The sequence below is a fragment of the Gopherus flavomarginatus genome, chromosome 10 (assembly GCF_025201925.1).
Source record: "Gopherus flavomarginatus isolate rGopFla2 chromosome 10, rGopFla2.mat.asm, whole genome shotgun sequence".
NCBI classification, from domain to species: domain Eukaryota; kingdom Metazoa; phylum Chordata; order Testudines; family Testudinidae; genus Gopherus; species Gopherus flavomarginatus.
In genome coordinates, this window is record NC_066626.1 from 8685041 (window position 1) to 8706534 (window position 21494).

The following is a 21494-nucleotide window of genomic DNA, read 5'->3' on the forward strand; positions in this document are numbered from 1 at the left end:
AAAGAGCTGTCAACTTAAAAGTTAGACTTTCCTATGGCACCAGTGCTTTACCTGAAACAGTCCATCAAGATTTCTCTCAAAAAGTTCAGAAGTAGTTCAGTAACCAGCATTCTCCTTGTTAACCCTGACATTTGAGTACCACCCACGGGGCCAGTCAAGGTCCTGTGGCATTGGGTGCTATACAAAGAGCCAGTGCCTTTCACGTGGAGATTACTATCAGTATTGCTCAAAAAAGACAGTTACCTTTTCCGTAACTGGTGTTCTTCGAGATGTGTTGCTCATGCTTACTCCACAATACGCGCGTGTGCTTGTCACATGCACTGGTGCTGTAAGGGGGGTGCCCCCCACAACAGCAGTACCTGCAGGGGGGAGTGCCCCCCACAACCCTTGGGGTGGCATCTGCCTGGCACGGTATAAGGGGAGCACACTCCCCCCACCCTCAGTTCCTTCTTGCCAGACAACTCTGACAGAGGGGAAGGAGGGCGGGATGTGCAATAGACATGAGCAACACATCTCGAAGAACACCAGTTACAGAACAGGTAACTGTCTTTTCTTCTTCGAGTGCTTGCTCATGTGTATTCCACAGTAGGTGATTCTGAGCTATATCTGTTGGAGGTGTGTAGGAGTTCACAAGTTCCCAGGACAGAGGACAGCCTTGCCAAACCCGGCGTCATCCCTGGTGAACTGACAACCACGTGGTGGCCCCACAGCCGGATCTCCTGGCCACGAACCTGGGCAGGTATTTCAATGCAGAGACAGAGCTTACAAATTCTGTCCCAGTAAACCAGGGAAGAGCTGAAAGCAACTGTGTGTGCAGGGTGGTGCCAGTGAGGCTGACAAGAAGGGGGAAGCAGACAGGGGTTTGCCAGCAGGGTGGGCGGCTGCATTCAACGTGAAAGACTGCACAGAGCTGTGTTCACTTCTAGGGCTGGCCAAGAGACTCCCCAGTGCTGCTGACTACAACAGCGTATTGTCCTATAGCCGTTTGCAGCTGGGAATATTACTAGAAAGGAATGCCAGAAAATTTGGGATGTGATGCAATTATTTTGCCCCTGAGCTGGTGCCGTGAACGGAACAGCTGCTGTTCCAAATCCCCAAGTTGCTGAAACTCCCCACAGTATCGTAGGAAGGCTGATAAAACCTGTGCTAGAGGTTGTATTGTCTTTGAAACAACTAGAGTCTCCTTGAGCCTACGGGATCCATATCTGCCACATGCAGGGCACTCGGGAACATAGCATTGCTCTCTCCTGCCTCAGTGAAAATTATCAATCCCTTAAATCCCCTGAAGCAACAGCAGAAAAAACAAAACTTTTCGCTCAGTAAGATGAGCAACGGGAAGAGTTAAGACACGGTTAGACGCTGCTGAGGGATGCAGCAGTTTCTCCTACACACGTAAGAGCTCACGGTGACAGCAGTCCTTCGCCCTTTGGAAAATATTGGCCCTGATCCTCCTCTCTCCTACAAAACTTTACATCAGTGTAAACCCTCGGGGGCTGGTTCCCAGTTACTCCATTTTGACCATAGGGCAGGAACAGAGGACTGGGGGTCTCCGCCACCTTTACACTCCCTATATTCTGAGACCATGCAGGGACCTGCCTGGTGCCCAGTGAAAGTTAGAGCAGCCTCAGAGTTGCTCCAAGTTATGTTCCACTTCCCACAGCCCCTTGTGGCCGCAACTCCCACCTTGCCACTGACAGGCTCAGAAACCAGACTGCAAAAAGTTTGTAATTTGAAAACACTCTCACGAGTCTGGGGCTCGACTCCGGCTCCCTGAACGCCTCTGGCCGACCAGTGAAATGTCTCTGTTGCTTCTGGAACCCAGACACTGGAGCATCACACTGGCATGTAACACGAACCAGGAGACTGAACCTTACACATAGCGATGCTGACATCAACATCGACTCCTTAAGCTCGGTGCACAGCCTTAGGAAACCATGGAAACGGTTCAAAGGCCATGCACTCTCTGACAGCCGTCTAAGGCCCAGATCCTCAGCAGCCCGTGCAACACACAGATCTCTCTGCAGGACTGGGGCCGGCTCCACACTAGCACTGCCAGCTCTTCCTCCCTCTCTTAAAGCACGACTTGTTTTAATCAGACAGTCTCTTTAGATGTGCATTATGCAGTACACAGACATATCCCTCCTGACCCGCAGAGCATCAGAAACAGGCAGCATTGAGTTCTTAGGAATATTGAGTAAAGAAGTAATGTAGTTAATTTGAGTGTGAACAAAAACTTGAAATTCCCATGTACTCAAAGCCAAGATATATTTGTGTGTAGAGACAATATTTGGCTTTATATGGCACTTTTCATGTCTTAGCAAAGGAATGAGACAGCAGGAGTGGAGCGACTGCCCAGCTGAAAGCAGCAGCCTTTCCATGCTCAGTCATCGCTCTCACGCAGCCTCGGATGTTAGACCTTTTTTCCGAGCTCTCCACTGTGTGTGAACAGGACCCAAAAGAAGGGACTCCACAAGACATAAGAATGGCCATACTGCATCAGACCAAAGGTCCAGCTAGCCCTACTGTCTTCCAACGGTGGCCAGTGCCAGGGGTCCCAGCGGGAATAAACAGAACAGGGAATCATCCAGTGATCCATCCCCTGTCACTCATTCCCAGCTTCTGGCAAACAGAGGCTAGGGACACCATCCCTGCCCATCCCGGCTAATAGCCATCGATGGACCTATCCTCCATCAACTTATCTAATTCTTTTTTGAACCCAGTTATACTTTTGGCCTTCACAACATCCTTGGCAAAGAGTTCCACAGGTTGCCTGTGTGTTGTATGAAAAAATACTTCCTTTTATTAGTTTTTCAACCTGCTGCCTATTAATTTCACTTGGTGATCCCTAGTTCTTGTGTTATGTGAAGGAATAAATAACAACTTCCTTATTCACTTTCTCCACACCAGTCATGATTTTATAGTTCCCTATCATATCCCCCTTAGTCTGTTTTCCAAGCTGAACACTACCAATTTTTTAAATCTTTCCTCATATGGAAGCTGTTCATCCCCCTACTCATTTTAGTTACCCTTCTCACTTCGCACAAGGGAAGGGGGAGCTTGAATTAATGTGGGGGGGGTCTTGTCATGAACACCACAACCTTTCCTACAACCTCGGCATCTCCATCATTGATAATTACAACAGCAAACGATGACAGCAATAGAAGGCTCATAACATTGGGTCTAAAAGAAATGACATCCCTCTGTACAAGGTACAGTTGAGAAATACGGCAGCTGCTGCTTTACAAGGAAGTGTGAAGCCACAACAAGGAGGTCACTTCCTCACTCTTGGCAAACCACTAGATTTTAAAAGGCCACCCAAACATTCACAAAACAGTCCAGACGACAAGCTGTTATAAGCCACAGGGAAAGAGAACTGCTTTCTCTGCTCATTGCAGTTTTAGGCCAAGGAACAAAGTTTCTTTGAACAGAAAGCCATCAGCTTTTAAACATGTTAATATTTCTTCTCTATTAAAACACACACACAAGAGGTTACACTCGCCGTGCACTCCGCAAGGACTGGAATGAATGTTAGTCAATCCGGTACATTTTGATCCTAACCATCAACCTTTGGAAATTATTGATCATACAATCAAGATAAATATTTGCACCTACAGAGAGCCCAGGAGAGGGGAGGCAATGTTTGAACCCACTTTAAATATACCTAAAACCTTTCACAAATCTCTACTGAAAAGAACCAAAAATATTCCTAGAGCAGTGATGCCAGGTGGCAGGGCCTTTCCCGGACTTGGCCTGAGCACTCAGCAAATAGAACAGTTTTAAAGAGAAGGAAATGACGAACCATTCCTGACATCAACAACGCTGTGACCTGCAATCACAACACACTGATTCAAAGATGGCAAAGCAGCTCAGTGCTGCATGAGACAGAGCATCAAACACCGTGGGGCTCTTCGCAAAGGCCAAAGTTGCACAGCAGCAAGCTGGTGTTCATGGATACATGCAGAGGGAAAAGAACGGGGAGCTGCTGCAGCAGAGAACTAACATGGGATGTAAGAAGGTGTAAAATATAGCACTACCGGCAACCCCAATCCTTCAAAAATCATGAGTCAGGCCTCAAAAAACAGGAACTTAAAAATCATGAAATTTTTATAAAAATCACAAACACTTGGTTCTCTGCATTTGTTTCCTGGCTTCTGAGCCTTCAGGGCTCACTCCGGTCACCTTTACAGACCTCTCTGCCAGCACAAGGGCTAGAAGCTTATTTTATTTTTTTTAATGAGAGCAGAGATCAGTTCTCACCTAGTCACTTGACTCCTGAAACTGGGGCTTTAAGGAAGAGATTGAATACCATGAGTTGGCATGCTTAAGCATGTTCCCCCGACTCTCACACCCCCATTAATTAATTTTCCTAGACATCCAATTCCTGGGACCCTTTGGCAGGTAAGTTACACCCTGTGGGAGCCCCAGTGGGGCGCAAAGTTTCGCCAGGCCGCAGGATTCAAAACCCAGGGCACAGTACCCTTGTAGGTCTGAACTGGAGCTTCACGGAATGCTGGAACATCCTGGGGCAGTCCACGGACCTTACAAACCACAACAATTGCATTGGTATACTCTGCAGTTGAATATTGTGTGCCAGTGTGGTCTCACAACAGTCACACTAAACTCCTTGACACTCAGCTCAATAATGCTATGAATATAGTGTCAGGGACGCTCAAATAAATCGACTCCAGTCAACAGGCTCCCGGTTCTACTGCACATTCATCCTCCAGAGTAGAAGAGCTGCTCAGACATCTTGCTTTCAGTGCAAGCATGTCAGTGCAAACGCAAGAATCCTGCTGCATGATGACCTGCAGAACCAGCCAAAAATGAGATTAAAATCCTGCAGCCCTCTATGGAACCGCATCAAGACCCTTACACCCAACTTCAATGCTGAGACTCAATGGAGAGTCACATGGAGCATTTCGACCGCTCAAAACAAACAGCTCGTTGTTGACCCTGCCAAGGACCCACTGGGTTTTATGTCGGAAAGATGGATGCAGATTGAATGGCATCAGGGCATCTCGTGGGAGATGTGGACAAACCCTCTTTAAATGGAAAATGAGGCAAACACCTGCATGCGACTGTTGTCACCAGGCACAAACGATGGAGCACGTCATATCGGAGTGTCCCCTTTGTTCTTTTGGACGTTCGCCAGATCACTGCTGCGGCAATGTGCTAGCTATCAAACTCAGATGTAAATTTGTAGTTGTTGCTACGTACCCAAGCCATACGAAAGGAGAAAACTGAAGGCTCCAGGAGGGCTGCCTCACCAGCCACACCCCTGGCTATGCTGTACCAATGCCAGACACTTCCCCTTTCCAGAGCTCATCACCAGGGGCTGGCAAAAGAAAGGAAGCTGCAATTCCAGGGCAGAGTGCAGCTCCACTTCTCAGCAGGAACCCCTGCAGTGATGAGTCCCTGCAGTGATGAGTGCTCACCGGCTCCTCCGCCTTCTGTCATTCCCTGGCTTAGCGGCTCACTGGAATGACAGACTTATCTGGGTCTCTTGGAGGACATGCTTTTCAGAGACAGCCCCGCCCGTTGCATGCAGCACGTAGCGCTCCCAGCTTGCGCAGCTATAGGAGCCTTGGGATGCGACTCTATGTGGTGGAGGTGGAAGTGGATTTGTGGCTCCCTGACCCACAACTGCTCCGGCTGCCATGGCTCCCCCAGGCTAGGCAGCATGGAAGCGTGGTAGCACTATGGCCATGCCCTCATCACACCCCTGCACTGGAGTCATCCCCAGCTGTTCACTCCAGCTGGCTGGTCCCTTTGCATTGCTGGCGTGACCCTGTGGCCAAGGCAGGAGCCAGGATCTGGCTCTGGATTTGTAACAGCTCAGCTGCTCCTGCTGGCTCTCTGGCACTCACAGGAGAATCCCTCACCATTCCATGCCAGGGAACTGTTCCTGCACCTGTCCTGCTCAGAGGCACAGGGTCAGCCCCAGAGCTGCAGGGTGTGTGGGGCAGCTGGTGTCCTGCTGCCCAATTTGATTTGTAAACAGCTCTGTCGGTGCCTTGGGTTGATATACCTTCTGCACACCTTTGCTTTCTGAGAGACCCCTCCCCAGTGCGAGACATACCAACAGAGCCACTCCCAGGAGGGGGCATGCTCAGACACACAGAGGGATGGAGGGATGAAAGTGTGAAAGCTAAATCTTCTGAGCCACCTGCTCAGGCCTTATGGTCAACACTGGTGTTTCCAGTTCCAAGAACTCATGCCTTCCACAGGTTCAAAGAGCCCTTGGGAAGAGCCACGATACCCTGCTTGGCAAACTAGAGAAAGAAAACAAAGCTGTGGTGTATCTACAGAAAAACAATGAACCTAATTAAATATCATGCAATTTAGAAATTAAGCCATACTAGTGGGCTGGGTTACCGAGCGTGGTAAAATACAGCAAAACAGGGCAAACTTTACACAGCCTCTCACATCTGCATGGAACAGCCAGGGAAGGGGAGAAATGGGACAAGTTATGTACCCTGCTGGGAGACAGAAGTCCAAGCCGCTCTCTTTCTGCAGTATCCCATATCCACCCCTGTGGAAATCCCCAGGCCATAGCAAATTCTAACTTCAGGCATGCAGTAGGAGCAGCTGAACTGTTAAATAAACCTCAAACTACACAAATAGCCCATTGCCTTTTAAACACCCTAAGAAAAGTGAAAATCCAGAGAATGTTCTATAAGTAGCTTTTCCCTAAATACAAAACGGTGAGTCAGCTGCCTGGCTTTGTCCCTGCTCACGGCCCCATTTCCATAAGCTAGCCAACAACAGCTATCCCAGCTTGCTTTTCTTTTTTCGGACTATTAGCCTGGGAACTTTGGGCTGTGCAGGCCAATACGCCCTTGTATGTAAGAGTTGAATGACCGACAGCATTCCTGAGAACATTTAACGTGCACCCTCGAGGGACAGCCTAAAACAGTAACTCTTCAGTGTCAGGGGCAGTTATTCATGAAAGGTCAAAGCCAGTAGGAAGCCATTCTTACAACCATAAGAGTATCGCAATTGTCGCTACACTCTCCTCCTTCCCTCTGGTCAAACAGACCATCTGCTTCAAGGCATTCTGGGGGCACTTTATATTTGCTGATTGGAATCCCCAACATAAAGAACTACATTATTTAAAATGGGCCTTCAAAGTCATTGCAATTGAGCTATATTGACCTTAACTAACTCCACAGACATGACAAAAATAAGGGGAATAAGGAACCTACACATACATGCAACTCCAAGACAGCTGGCCAGGCCTGTCTGGGATAGTCAGATGTTCTGTTCAAACTAACTGGTGGTGTGGTGAAAACATCCAGCAGGACACATCAGCAGTTCCAACCCACAGTGAAAAGATGATCCATGTCTTCTAAAAATATTCCTGTCACAGTCATTCTAACACACCGATGAAAGCAGCCTGTGGTACTTCATTTCTAGCTAGGCTAGAATGTACGTGTACATTTCAAAAAGCATGATGCAAGTCTTGTTCTCCCGGGCAGGCATGTACAGAACGTAAGTGTGTTCACAATCAATGGCACTGCTCTGATTGGTGTTTCTAGCCCTTAACAGCCCCTGTACAGTTTGCACGTGTGCACAGACACACTTTTTTTGGTTGACTTATAGTAAACAGAATGCTGCCTCTGTTGCCCCAATAATGGGAACCAAATATTTGCTAATGTGTAAATAATTAACCACAACAAAAGGAACTCTCTCAGCTGTCCTGTGAAACACTTTAGGGTATCCAGAAAGAAATGTAAACAAAGCATAGTGCAAATGTGGTCATGGCCTCTGTACTATAGAGTACAACGGTTACAGGGGAAGGAGAAACACAGTAGAGTTTGGTCCATAGCTTCCAGTAATTTAGCACCCTGTCTCTGGAGAGTTACTGGTGCCTCATGGGAAGCTGAGCTACTCAGCTCAGTTCTCTTCACCTCTCTTATTGCAAGGACTAGCCCTGGCTCAGTCTAGCCATCCAACGAGGCAGGTCAGCATCCTGCACTTCCTCCACAGAGACCTGGGTTCTTCATCACCTGGAGTCTCTGTGACGTGCTCTGGCCTGTGCTAACGGGGGTTAGACTAGACCAGGGGTGAGCAAACTTTTTGGGCCAAGGGCCACATCTGGGTGGGGAAATTGTATGCAGGGCTGGGGCAAGGCGTTGGGGTGCACGAGGAAGTGCGGGGTGTAGGAGGGGGTGCGGTGCGCGGTGTGCAGGAAGGGGCTCAGGGCAAGGGATTGGGGCAGAGAAGGGGTGTGGGGTGTGTGAGGGGGCTCAGGGCAGGGGGTTGGGGTGCAGGAGGACTGTGAGGTGCAGCAGGGAGCTCAAGGCAGGGGGTTGGGGTTAGGGTTCAGTAGGGGTCTCACGGCATGGGGTTGGGGTGCACAGGGGTGCAGACAGCAGCAGGGGGCTCGGGGCAGGGGGTTGGGGTGAACAGGGGTTAGGGTGCAGGAGGGGACTCAGCGCAGGGGGTTGGGGTGCAGGAGTGTGAAGTGCAGCAGGGAGCTCACGGCATGGGGTTGGGGTGAACAGGGGTTAGGGTGCAGCAGGGGGCTCAGGGCAGGGGGTTGGGGTTAGGATGCAGCAGGGTGCTCAGGGCATGGGGTTGGGGTGAACAGGGGTTAGGGTGCAGCAGGGTGCTCAGGGCATGGGGTTGGGGTGCAGGGTGTACGAGGGGGCTCAGGACAGGGAGTTGGGGTGCAAGGTGCAGGCAGGGGGCTTAGGGCAGGAAGTTGGGGGGGGTTCAGGCTCCAGCCTGGCATCGCTTATCTCAGGGGTGGCAGTGGAGGGCACTAGGGCCAGGGCAGGCTCTCTGCCTGCCTGCCCTGTCCCCAGCCCCGTGCCACTCCAGGAAGCGCTGTGGACCCGGGAGGGGGTGAGGGGGGCAGGGCTCTGCATGCGGTGCCCTTGCTGCGCCTCCAGGTACCTCCCCTGAAGTGCTCATTGGCCGTGGTTCCCCATTCCTGGCCAATGGGAGCTGTGGGGGCGGGGGGCACTGCCTGGAGGCAAGGGCAACCCACACAGAGCCCTCTGCCCCCCTGCTCAGGGGCCACTTCTGAGTGTGGCGCTGGGCCCGCGGTGCCAAGGGGGGCAATCCCATGGGCCGGATCCAAAGCCCTGAGGGTTGGATCCGGCCCGCGGGCCATGGTTTGCCCACCCCGGACTAGACAATCACGATGGCTCCTTCTGAACTTAAAGCCCGTAAGTTTGTGAACTCATCACACGCTAAGTTCCCTCTAAGCTGCGCGGTCGCGTAGCAGCCTATTAAGTGCCGTGCAGGCGAGGCGGGGAGAGATGCCGCTCCCCTAGCCCTGGAACTGCCGCGGCCAGGGGAAAGGTGCTGATCCTGGGCCTCAGCCTGGGAGCTGCCACAGGGAGAGGGTGCTGGGAGAATCCTCTCTCCCTGCCACAGCCCCGGGGCAGCCTGCACCCCAAGCCCATCATCCCCAGCCTCCACCCCCGAGACCGCACCCCCAGCCAGAGCCCTGACCTCTGTCCCCCAACACTCTGCTCCAGCCCTGATCCCCCACCACATGAATTTATGCTATGTGCACCAATATGGAGGTGATGTGTCACACAGAGTCATGTCACACCTCAGCTCCATATTGGTGCACATAACAAAATTCATTCTGCACATGGGCAGGAAAATTGGAGGGAAACTGATGACGAGAGGTCCCTTCTTCTGCAAGGGACCATTGGAAAGGAAGGTATCACTGGGGGAGAGGAGGGTGGAAGAATCTGCTCCTTATTAATGTAAGAACATGAGAAAAAAATCTGACACAGCCTCTGAGTGGCTGCTGAACAGAATGTCTATCCATGGTCCCCAGGAGCTGCTCGAACTTCAGAGAGGTGCCCAGGCTCCGTATGTCCAGCAGAATGCCCAAGTCCTGCCATACCCACAGCGCCAGGAGCAGCTCTGCTCAGAGGAAGCAGAATACGTCAGGATGCAGCACTACCTAGAGCAGCGTGGGAAGCCATCAGCCAAGGACTCATCTGCACAGCCTGAGGAATTGTTAACTTAACGCGCAGAACACTGGCAAGCCCAGGGAGAGCTCAACAAATACCACGGGTTGTGGCAGAGCCAGGGAGGTGAGGAAAGGGCTGAAAGAAGGGACATGGCATCTGTATTAAAACCTCTGCCTCCTGGCTTCTCTCCAGCTTCAGGGATGTCAACGTACAGAAAAGATGGCCCAGGCAATTCCAGAGCTAGTGAGAAGCTCTCGAGCTGTGAGAATGGTACCTTGGTGCAGCATCTGAATTAGGTGTACACCAGGCACCAGAACAACAGGGTCTGAACCTGGCTAGCTATGCGAGACATTCACGGGAGTTTTTAATCTCCTGAAACAAAAATCCCTGTAGTTCTAAAATCTCTTGCCATAGGAATGGAGGATGGGCCCTGCCTGGATTGCCCAGAAAGCAATGATGAATTGACGGCAATATTTATTTGAAAAAAGCTGAACTCAGACAGAATTAGATTAAGAAATCTGCCCAAAACCTTAGATGGAGCGAGTGGGACAGGACTCATTGGTTTAAAGTTTCACTCAGCCCTTTCTCATCAATGCCAGCTCCCAGGCTGTGCTTCCTCTGCCCCCAATGCCGCTCCTACAAGATCTGGATTCTAGATGCAGCCCATGCTGCCATGCCTCCACCCTCCCCCCCCCCCTACACTGTATACACACAGGGGGGAAGGGCCAGTAGATCTGTGGACAAATGCATCATTCTCGACTTTATACACTTTAGAAGTGTCCACTTTACACAGCGGATTGGCCCAAAGCCTCTCCTTCGCCCCAGCACACCTGCTGGCAAACCAGCTCTAACCACCTGCAGATCCCCCAGCCAGTGAATGTGGCGGGAGGAAGCCCAGCTCCAGAGCTGGGACATTTTAATACAGCATTTTGAAGAGCTAGCAGGATTAGCATTAATGTCAAACCTTTTCAGGGGTGGAAACCTGACACAGAACTCTCCTCTTTCACTAGTGTACTGTGAGAGACAGACAGAGAGAGCAATCTCTGGAAGGAACTTCATTCAGACCACGTGGGGCAGTGCAAGGGACACCAGAGACAGGGAAGGTGGGAATGCCCCCAGCTTAGCAGTAGAGCATCGATACAGTGCATCAATCCTCAGGACCCTGCAACAAGACTGCACTAGCGAGGATAACAGTCCCAGAATGACAGAGGGACGGGTCTGTGCTCCTGGCTGAACGAGTCAGTAGGCGGCTTGATGCACATGCAGTTACTTGAAGAAAGCAGGCACCAGGCAGGGAAGGAAATTGGAAGGCAACATTCACTGTATCACTCACAGCCAGTGAAGAGACCCTGAGCACCACGGACGTACAGTGCCCTATCCCAGCATTGCACCATCTTCCCAAAGCCATGATAGGCAAGCTGGAATCTCCAGAGAGAAAGCTGCCTCCAGCAGCAGATAGGTGATTTGAAATAGACTCACCCCCCAGCTCTTCGAGTCCTCCACCAAAAGTGCAAGGACATTATGAAAACTGCCCCATCGCCCTGCTAGAATGCACAAGCCACATATATGGCACCCAGTACAATGCCATCATCAGCAGAGTCATTCAGTGATTTCAGACCCTTCGCTGGCAGCAGAGGAGAGAATAAGAACGTAAGAACGGCCACACTGGGTCAGACCAGTGGTCCATCTAACCCTGTATCCTGCCTTCCAACAGTGGCCAATGCCAGGTGCTGGATGAATTCCACTCCTCCCCTGCCCTCTGACCCAAAGCTAGAGGAGTTGTGGGGCTGGGCAGAGACAGGGGGGAGGAGTCACTTGCCCTCTAGCCCAACTGCCATTCACCTCCTTCAGCATCTGGCATGGAGCACAGGCCTCGCTAGCAGTGTGGTCTGAGCACCTGGGCTAGCAGCACTGGCCACAAGCCAGACCCAAGCTGGCAGAATTCTAAACAGAGCAGCCCCAGACTGTCCCATTCATCCCCCTGCATAGACCCACCAATGGAGGAAGGCAGGGGAGAGTTTGATGGAAGTCACTGCTTTACCCCCACAAAACCGCAAAGTTGGCAAAGCAAGTACAGATTTAGCTTATGATTACCTGGGGGAAGAAACAGAAAAATTGGTAAGAAACATTACCCCTGTGATATTACCTGCAGACACATTTACAAACACACAAGAATACCCAGCATCCTCTGCAGGGAGAGAGTCACATGATATTGGGAGGTGCCCCTCTTTCAAATGAATCCAGCACAGATCTCTCACGGCCTCACAGAACCCCCAGCACGGTGGGGGCGTTATTGGAATAGAAGCATTGCACCCGGGGACCAGCAGCGAGCAGAAAAACCATTCCAGGTAGCGGTGGCACCGAGATGTAAGAAGCCCCTCCCACTCATGCAAAGCAGCCCAAATTTCCACGTCACTGCCATGATGGAAATAATTCGGTAATCTGAAATGCTTTATGCCCAGGTTGTTGCAATATGGCAGATCAGCTGGGAAGGGCAAGCAGCGACCAGCTGTAAGTGTCAATCCAGGAAAGAAGGAAGCAAGCCCTGCGCTACCATTGCTATAAAGTTGCATAGTGTAGGTTAGTAAATCAAACTCAAGAGATTCAGAATTATTGGCAGAAGAAAATTCCACAGAATTAGTTGCATTCACATTAGAAATAGCATCAGTATGGGTCCTATTTAAATCAGCCACTGCCATCCCAAAACGCATTGTGGAAGAGTCAGTGCTTTGCACTGATTGGCTGCTGTTATTTTTAAGGCTGCGACGGGTACTATTCCCGTAAGAGACCGATTGGTTTGAATGTGCAACATAATGGGATAGCCAGTTGTCTAAAGAACCTGCCAGCTGGGCTGGAATCCCGGCACGCATGCTGATATTGGTCTGCAGCGCCCACCAGTCCAGAACACTTGCTGTCGGTGAAACTCCTCCTCTCTTTTCTGAGACCACTCCCCCGCCAGCCCTTGCTTGTGGGAGGGCAGCACCTTCCTGATCCTCTGCAAGGAGGTATTCCTGGGAAGCCCCCATCTCACCATGGGCACCTCCACCTGGTGAAAACGAGAAAGACTCACTACCTGGAAGAGCCGCCGCAGGCTTCTGTAAGAGCGCCTGAGTCCTGTTCCAGGCAGGCAGAGGCCCTGCTGGCGTGGGAAGTGAAGCCTCTGGCTGCCCGGTCCCCAGCAGGCTGTGGCCATCCCCTGTCGAGTTGGCAGTCATGTTCCCATGGTCAGCCAGTCCCATTGCAGAGTTTGGAGCAGCCAGACTGGTGGGAGGGTTTGTTAGAGGAGCAACGGCTGTGGGATCCCCTGTGTTCCCGGTCCTCTGGGTGGTCCTCTCATCCCACAGCTGGACTAGGCTCCTGATGCCCTCTGCTACGTCCAGGATCTCAGCCCCCACCCCCGCAATGTTCTCCTCCTTGCCCTGGGGCATGGCAGGTTCTGCCAGAGCGGGGACAGCTGTGTCCACAGCTGGTGCCTGCCTCGTGACTGAGAGTGTGCTCCATACTTGGTCCCCTGGCTGAGCGGTCGCTGGCACAGCAGCCTGTGTCGTGGTGGCCACAGGAGAGGTAAGCAGTTCCGTCGTCTGGCTCTCTGTGGGGGGCAGGGTTGTTACCGTGGGATTTTTTTGGGTCCCCCAAAGCCAGTCTAAAAACCGTGTCTCTGCCAAGGAGCAGCAGCAGGTTAGCAACAGCAGGAGACACAGACGCTGCTCAGCTGGAGCCATGAAAAATACAGTTCCAGGAAAAGTGTCCTGCAGCAGACAGCATCCAGGGGCACTCACATTGGTCTGTCCTCTGCAGCTCCTCAAAGCATGCACAAAACCGAAGGGAGGCGTGGCTAGCCAGAGCCCCTGCCAAGCCCTGCTCCCAACCAGCCAGCCTCTCCTGTTCCCCGCCCTCCTTCCCCGACAGGGCAATACTCCCACTGGGAACTGGCTTCTGAGCACACCTGGAGTTTTATCCTTTGCCCAGATCCTTCCGCAGCTCCTCCCTGGGAGCCAGCAGCACTGCACCCTTGTTCCACACTCCGGAGAAGCATTCTGCCACTTATTTCTCAGCCACACCCACTCACTAGCCATGGACCTTTAACTCCTTCTTAGCATGTCCAGAGCCGCCTGCCCCTTCCTGGCCGCATGCTTGTGTTTTAGTAGCTGTTCTCCTGTAATTAGACGGGAGAAAAACTCCAGAGCATGCAGGCTGCTTGTCAGACATGCAGAGGGAGCAGGCATTGGAGTTTTGGCTGGCGGTGAGAACAGTGCTGCTGTCAGAGAAAGCAGAGCAATGATTTGCAGTCAGTCACTTCACCCCCTGAGCTCCATCTCTCCTCACACAGCCCAGCCAGCAGCCTCCCCACTCCTTTTCCTCCTCTCCCTCTCATAAGCCTGGCTTCTACAGCAGATATTTACTCTTGTAACTGGGGATGAGGTATTTCCTGGGCTTCCTTCTCCCCTCAGCTCGGCGGGGCACCTGACGGGGTTGGCCCAGAGTGAGCACTGGTGGGGGATGAGTCTCTGCGATTCCTGCAGACACAGGCTGCCCAGGGAACGAGGTAAATTAGCATATCCCAGGTGTCCTGGCCAGGTCCTCTCTTCACCCAGCCCCACTCTCTTCTGGATTGTACGAGATGGCGTTGGCCCTCCTGGAGAAATGGGGGTTCACGGGCAGCTTGTGCTGCTGTGAACTCCCTGCCACCCCCAGGCAGACGTTCTGCTGTCTAGGCCTCGGGACTGCAGCCAGGATTCTCAACAGTTATCCATCCTTGTTTAATGTCAGCGAGTCAGGATGTTCCCCAGTGCCAGAACAGGAGAGATTCAGGATCCGGAGCCACAGAACCACCCTGGCATTGATATTCAAGCATCAGATCACAAGCCTTTCACCGCGGAACATTCTCAAAGGAGCTGATGATAGCTCCCCATGCCAAGGCATCCGTCCAGCCCTGTAAGGTGATCTGTGCATGTGTAGTGACGCTGCTAGCGTAGTGTGTGAAAACGTCACCATTTTCCACTGGAATGCCAAGCGCTTACTGTGGTTAGCATCATCCCCCACTAATTTGCTATTCAATTTCCTTTTCCCTTTCCAGCCTCTCAGTGCTAAACTTGTCAAGTAATTCTGTACAAAAAAATACATTTTACTTTTAAAACCAGCAATCCAAATATCCCCTTATTTCCATGCACATTGTAAAAATCCCAGAAAATAATCCTGCAATTTCTATTGTGTTGCAGATATGGGAAGTAAGAAGAAAATTACTATTACTGTCAAGACATATTTCCAAACAGAACACCATTTACAGTACACCACATATACAAAATTGGACAAACAGAGGAAAAGTGGGTACTGAACGAACAGACGAGATCTAGTTGTTAAAACTGAGCTACGAATCCATCATGCCATTGCATGGAAGACCTACAGGACTTCTGAATCTAACACACTAAAGAAATGTGGAAGCATTGAAGACAGTTTGAAAAACAAACCACTTGAATACCTGCTAACAGACTGTCTCCATTGACAGGAAAGGCAGCAACTCTAAGACTCAGGCCTGGTCTACACAAGGAAATTAGGTCAGTACAACTACGTGGCTTCGGGTTGTGAAAAATCCACACCCAAGCGATGCAGTTAAACCGACCAAACCTCCCGTGTTGACAGCTTTGGGTGATGGTAGAATTCTTCCATCGACCTAGCTACCACCTCTCGCACGGGGGTTGGTGGGAGGGGGCATACACTGACAGCAGAACCCCTCCCATTGCCGTAGATAGCATCTTCACTGAAGCACCACAGCAGCTCACTGCTGCAGCGTTTTAAGCATGGCCCTGTCCCAATACTATCCCGCTCACAGAGCATCCCAGACCTTTGGGAACCCATTCTGAGCTCAGCCTCTCGGGTGGTGCTACCAGCCACAGGCAGAGATGGCTCTGCCTAACAGCTTCCCCCCATCACCCCACCACCACCACTCGGCGGGCCCCAGGAGCTGTGAGGGGAGCCAATGTAGGGTCGCAACGTCAATCTTACACTGCACGGGATTTCCCAACCCCAGGCCACAAGATTTCACACAAGAACACAGCTCAGCACTGCTCAGAGAGCAGGCCACAAGCTGATGATGTAATTCAGCCTTGTGCTACTGCAAAATGAGAAGTGGAATAAAACACCTTGGGCTGTGGCCATTTATATGGTTCCAGTTACACTGAAATTCAAGGAACTTAATAAGTTAGTCTGTTCGTCAGCTCACACCAGGCAAAAAAAGAATTTGAACTTTTCTGTCTTCAGACTTGTTCCTATAATTAGCCAGCCAATGGGACCTGAGCCAAGAACTAACCGTGGGCCAGACAATTTGCTAGTCACATCTGCAATGCACTTCCCCCTTGTGGAACCCTGCCATTCTGCTTGTTCCACACCCTGTGCAGCCACAATTTAAAATGAGGAACTTCTACGGCTATGCATCCCTTTGTTGTTAGTTTCTTAATGCATGTCATGAACCAAAACAAGACTGAACAGCTCTGATGGCTCCTGTACAGCGATGTATGTGGAGGGATCTTTGCCACAATGCAGTAGAAAGGCTCCCGTTGTGCTGCGCTAGACCCAGAGATTGGGTGAACTGGGCTGGACACAAGTGCCTTCACATGCTGCCTTTTTGACAGGAATGTCACGCTGAGGAACACCACATTGGTGAGAATGGGTAAAAACCATGCAGAGCAACACATGCATGAAACAGTCATTCCACATTTCCTCTGAAAATTCTATATCCCTGCAGCAGCCTAAGCAATCCCCCTCGCCCACGCAATTCCCTGGCTAAGCAACAGCCAAAGCCTTGCTGCGTAGCACAGGAGGCACGACTTCCCTCCCTTAGCCTAGCGCTGCCAGGGCTGCCTCGAAGGACCCTCCCACGCCGTGCAGCCTGAGGAACAAGAAGCCCAGAAGCACGACGAGAGGCATTCTAACCCACACGTCCATCCTGCAGGACAGCGCGAAGGGCTCTGACGCAAAGCACGCAGGAGTGAATGAGAGCCCTTCCAGGGACTGTGATGGACTTTGCATCAGTTGGCGAATGGATAGTCCTCAAGTAATTCACAGACGATTAGAGCACAGGGCCAGCACAAACCAGTAAAACCCTCATGTACGGCCCAGTGGCCACGGGCTTTCATCCCGTAATTCCTGCATTTCATGAGGATCCCCTACATATCTGGGAGGGTGGTGTCCCCTCCCCCACCCCACCATGCTCAAGGGACTCTTCTCTCTAGGTTAACCAGACCCCCCTGGATCACGGGCTGATTTGCTCTTGGGGCTTCTCAGAGATTAACTTCTTAGACGGGACTCTGCAGTGGAGGGAAAACCCTTTATTCCAGCCATGCTTTGCATAATCTGTCAGATCGGAATCAGCATCCTCAGAATTTAGTAAACCAATTACCTGGAAATTCCATTTCCAATTAGCTCAATATGCCTAATGCCGTGTAATCAGCCTCGTAGAGGAGATTCCTCCACAGAGTGCACAATACGGTCTAGTAATCACACCATTTCCTGAGCTCCCTTCACTCCCTTCTTGGCTCAGATCTCACCAAACACTAGCAGGGCTTTGCAGTGCAGACTCACATGGCAGATACCAACTCTTGGACACAGCAAGGGTTTTCACACCCAAAAGAAGGAATGTAGGCGAGGATCTGGTTCGCCCTCTATCCCCACCCAGCCCTGCAGAGACCCTCCAATACCTGGACACTACAGCAACAATGGGGAGGGCTATTAATCGCCAGCATCAAGTTCCCTGTCAAACCAGTAACAATGCAAACACAGGTCTTCATCTGCCTTAGAAAGGCAAAGAATTCACAACCTTCGTTTTGTCAGGCCATGTGGTTTATATCAAGGAATGGGCCGTGGGCTACTGCATACAATGGAAAGACCAAGCAAGCACCTACCCAAACCAAGAACAAGCAGCCACAAGGGAGACAAACAGGACACACATATCTTGGACTTTGCTGGTGCCGGCAGGCAAGGATTATACACAGCTAGGAGTGGGGCAATGCAGAGGCTGGTCACACTAATGTGAAGAGATGCTCGAGTACCCCTTACACAGTGCACCCTGGCAGACACTTGTGTTGCAGCTTTGCTGCTAGCCACCTCTCCCCCCACAATCAAGGCCCCAGTTTCATCACTAACTCAGCGAGAGACTCGCTTCCTAACTGGAGCCCATCTGAGCTGCAGAGGATCGTGCAGCTTCTCCTTCATCATTTCTCTCTTCTTCACACATCAAACCTCAGACACGCAGCACTCTCCGTTTTAAACTGCACTGTGCACTCCCTTTGCAGTGACCAGTGATTCCCCACGTGGAATGGCTGTGCCTGGGGCAAGGGCTCCTTTTCTCTGGTGTATTTCCCATTCTCCCAGGTCTTGAGACCCACGTACCTATTTAGATCCATATAGGGTCAGCCCAGGGTACAACACTGCCTGTTCCAAGGCACTCGGTCGCTCCCAAAATTGTCTGCCATGTTCCAGAACTGTTTTTGTATGCAGCAGGGTCTGGATTCTCATGCAGCTCTGTCCTCGATTTCCCTTTTCCAGGCCCTCCACTTCCCAGTGCTTCAGTGCACGCAGTCCCCTGCTCTGCTGCTCTGGATACAGTCCTGCTCCCCCTTGCCACTGCATTAGAAATTAATCAGGTTCAAGGGAACAGCCTCCATTATTAATAGCAAACTGAGCTCTCTGTGAAGGACACACAGGGCAGGTAACTACCCTGCTTAAGAAATTAAGGGGACTTCCTACTCAAATGGCAGTTTCCTTGTAAACAGAGTAGCCACGCTCCGCAGTAGGTACAGTCTAGCGAGGTACAAGAAACTCTTCTCTGTCTGGTATGCAGGGTGTGACAAAGTGGGAATGTTCTTAATGTTATCTCTGAATACTCAGTTTTCCCTATGCCCTTCTTAAGCATCGAGGTGGTGGGATAAGGGTGTGGGATTGTTGCAGAGCCCTAGAGGGCAGGGATCTACATAGAGAATGGCCGACACCCTGTCTCCTGGCAACTGATGGCCTGGGCCCCTGCCCTGCAAGGTGCCTACTGAAGGTGTTGGAGAACAAAGATCTGGTGGCCTCCTGGCCCGGGAAAAAGACAAAGGCCAGGAGGGGCTGGAGGGTTTTCAGTCTGGAGCTGGCTGGGGAAATGGAGGGAGGCCCAGACAGGGCTCTGGGCTCCCTGCCCCGCAAGATGGACTTGACTGAGGGGTCCTGTCCTCTGTACCTACAAGCTTGGTTTTAGAGTGTGTTCCTGTCGTCTAATAAACCTTCTGTTTTACTGGCTGGCTGAGAGTCACGTCTGACTGTGGAGTTGGGGTGCAGGGCCCTCTGGCTTCCCCAGGAGCCCTGCCTGTGGGAAGCGCACAGTGTGAAAAGCGGATGCTGAATGCTCCAAGGTCAGGCCCAGGAAGGTCGAAGGTGTTTAAGCTTCTTGCCATGGAGACAGTCTGCTCAGAGAGAGGAGGCTCCCCCAGAGTCCTGACTGGCTTCGTAGGCAGCAGTTCCAGTGACTCCATGACACAGGGACAGCCCTCGGCATACTCTAGGGACAGGATCCAACTGGGGAGTGGGTTTGCACAATGACAAGCAAATGTCCCTAAGGCTCTCCCTCAGGAGAGGTCCTTCCCGCCGGAGGCAGGCAGCCTGAGAAACCCTGGTGTTTTGGGAGCCTCCAGGAGGAAAAGACAGGGTATGGCCAGCAGCACATCTGAGCACTCCTGGGAAGCCAGACCAGCAGCTTCACTCAAAGGATCCCCGCACTGAGCAAAGGAAGCATTCAATCCCTTACCAGCAAGTGCCCTTGGCAGTCAGAGATTCAGGCCCACGGTCTCATTTATGATTTACTCCAAAGCACAGCTTGCCACGGGAGAAGCTTGCACACTTCGTATGTTTATAATTTATCCAGTTTCAATTTTCAAAATGGTGAGCAGTGGGCCAGAGCTGCAGCAAGAGGCTGAAGATGCATGTGGCACCCAAGGGAGAGGAAACCACAAAAAATCTCCAGTCCCCCGGAGGAAGAATGGCTTACACCTTCCAAGTAAGGGTCGGCGTTCTCCTTGTCGTTCACAAGGAAGACCCCTGGGTATAGCATTGGTTACTACGAAAGGAAGCACACCCACCTGGATTCCTCTCGGACTAACCATCACAAAAACAAATAGCCTCCGGTCCTTAAGGGTCCGTGTACAGAGCAATCAGGGGGTGCGACAGCAGCACCCGCAGACACAACTGTGCTAGCTTTGGTCACGCGCGCTCGCTGAGGGTAGCAGTGTAGCACGGGCAGCAGCACAGACTAGTTGCGGGACAACCTTGCCCAGCACGACTAGCCCTCACTGCCACGGCTAGCAAGCCAATGCAAACAGAGCTAGCTCAGGCACGCCTGCCCCTGCCACGACCACACCTCCCAGTGGCAGTGGAGACGTACCCTAAGCCGTGCAGTTATAGCAGCTATGTAACGTTCCTAGGTGGCTGACAGAATGAGAGATCGCCCAGGATTCCGTGTTTCCTTTAGCTGGCAAAAGAATCAATGTTCTTTCCTTCAAGACTCAATTATTTTCATTATATTAAAATTACTTATTTTATTTTTATTCTTATAAAAAAAATAAACAATCCAAAAAAAGATACATGCCTTAAAGCAAACCGCTGCAGCTGCAGTGCTGTCCTCTATGGCTGTTCCCACCTAATCCCCTCCTTCATGCCATAGCTACACCTATGTGCTTCTCTTTATACACTCTGAGTGGCCCTATTCACAGTGTGTGAAGCCAAGCATGTGTGTAAGTCCTTACAGGATTGACACAGATTGCAAGGTCTGTGGGGTAAGGACTGTGTTCTCTATGAACCCAAACACACCTGAGTTCTAAAAAATAATAAATCGTAATATCCTAAATACAAGCATTTCATTCTAGATTTCACTAACCAGGAGATCACAGAAAAGAAGCAGTGTTATTTCTATGAGTATCAATTTTTCTCCATTCGGCTACAAAAAAGTATGAGAGATCAATTTAAAAATTAAATGTACATTTGCTATAGCCTAATGCATGCTTTTGGCAACACTCTAAAAAACTTCCAGGGAACATAAAATACTAGTTTACTCCAATAAGACATATTTTCCACTGTATTTTTTAAACATAGCTTGAATAAGTTTGCTAATTAAAATATTAGTTTTCATAGTAACAATGCCATATTTATGCTTTGTTTGAAAAGGAACTGATGTAATGTCACTTCTAGAGTATTTTTTGTAACAGATACATCAAACCATGAAAATAGGCTACAACTAATTGAATACAGAATGCATTTTTCTATTTCTTTCTCTAAAGTTTCCATATTCAACATTTACCCTTGTCAGACTACACTAGAGAGGGAGGAAAAGTCGTGCACTGCTAGGCTCATTTGAGATCTTGACAAACAAATATAGAGGTCAAGGAAATAAATTCTTCAAACTTTGAAAATAACTCGAGTGAAATAATATTGTTTAAAAACAAATGCTAAGATATGTCCATCCACAAGTTTCTTCTATCAGATGACAACAGAGTTTTGTTGCAGTCACCTTCTGACAGTGCTTCTGCA

General features: G+C 50.7%; 1 protein-coding gene across 4 annotated transcripts in view; it reads right to left on the bottom strand.

Moving 5' to 3' along the window:
- COL18A1 (collagen type XVIII alpha 1 chain) overlaps positions 1 to 21494 on the bottom strand; it is a 245258-nt gene that overhangs the window by 97425 nt on the left and 126339 nt on the right. For 2 of the 4 annotated variants that reach the window (XM_050916470.1, XM_050916469.1), the window contains exon 1: positions 13015 to 13951. The exons of 1 other annotated variant lie outside the window; for it this stretch is intronic. In XM_050916470.1, the coding sequence (XP_050772427.1) occupies positions 13015 to 13663 (649 nt within the window). In that variant the 5' untranslated portion in view covers positions 13664 to 13951. Of the gene's footprint in view, positions 1 to 12087; positions 12968 to 13014; positions 13952 to 21494 lie in introns of those variants that run through there. One more of the 4 variants, XM_050916468.1, reaches the window with a different exon arrangement.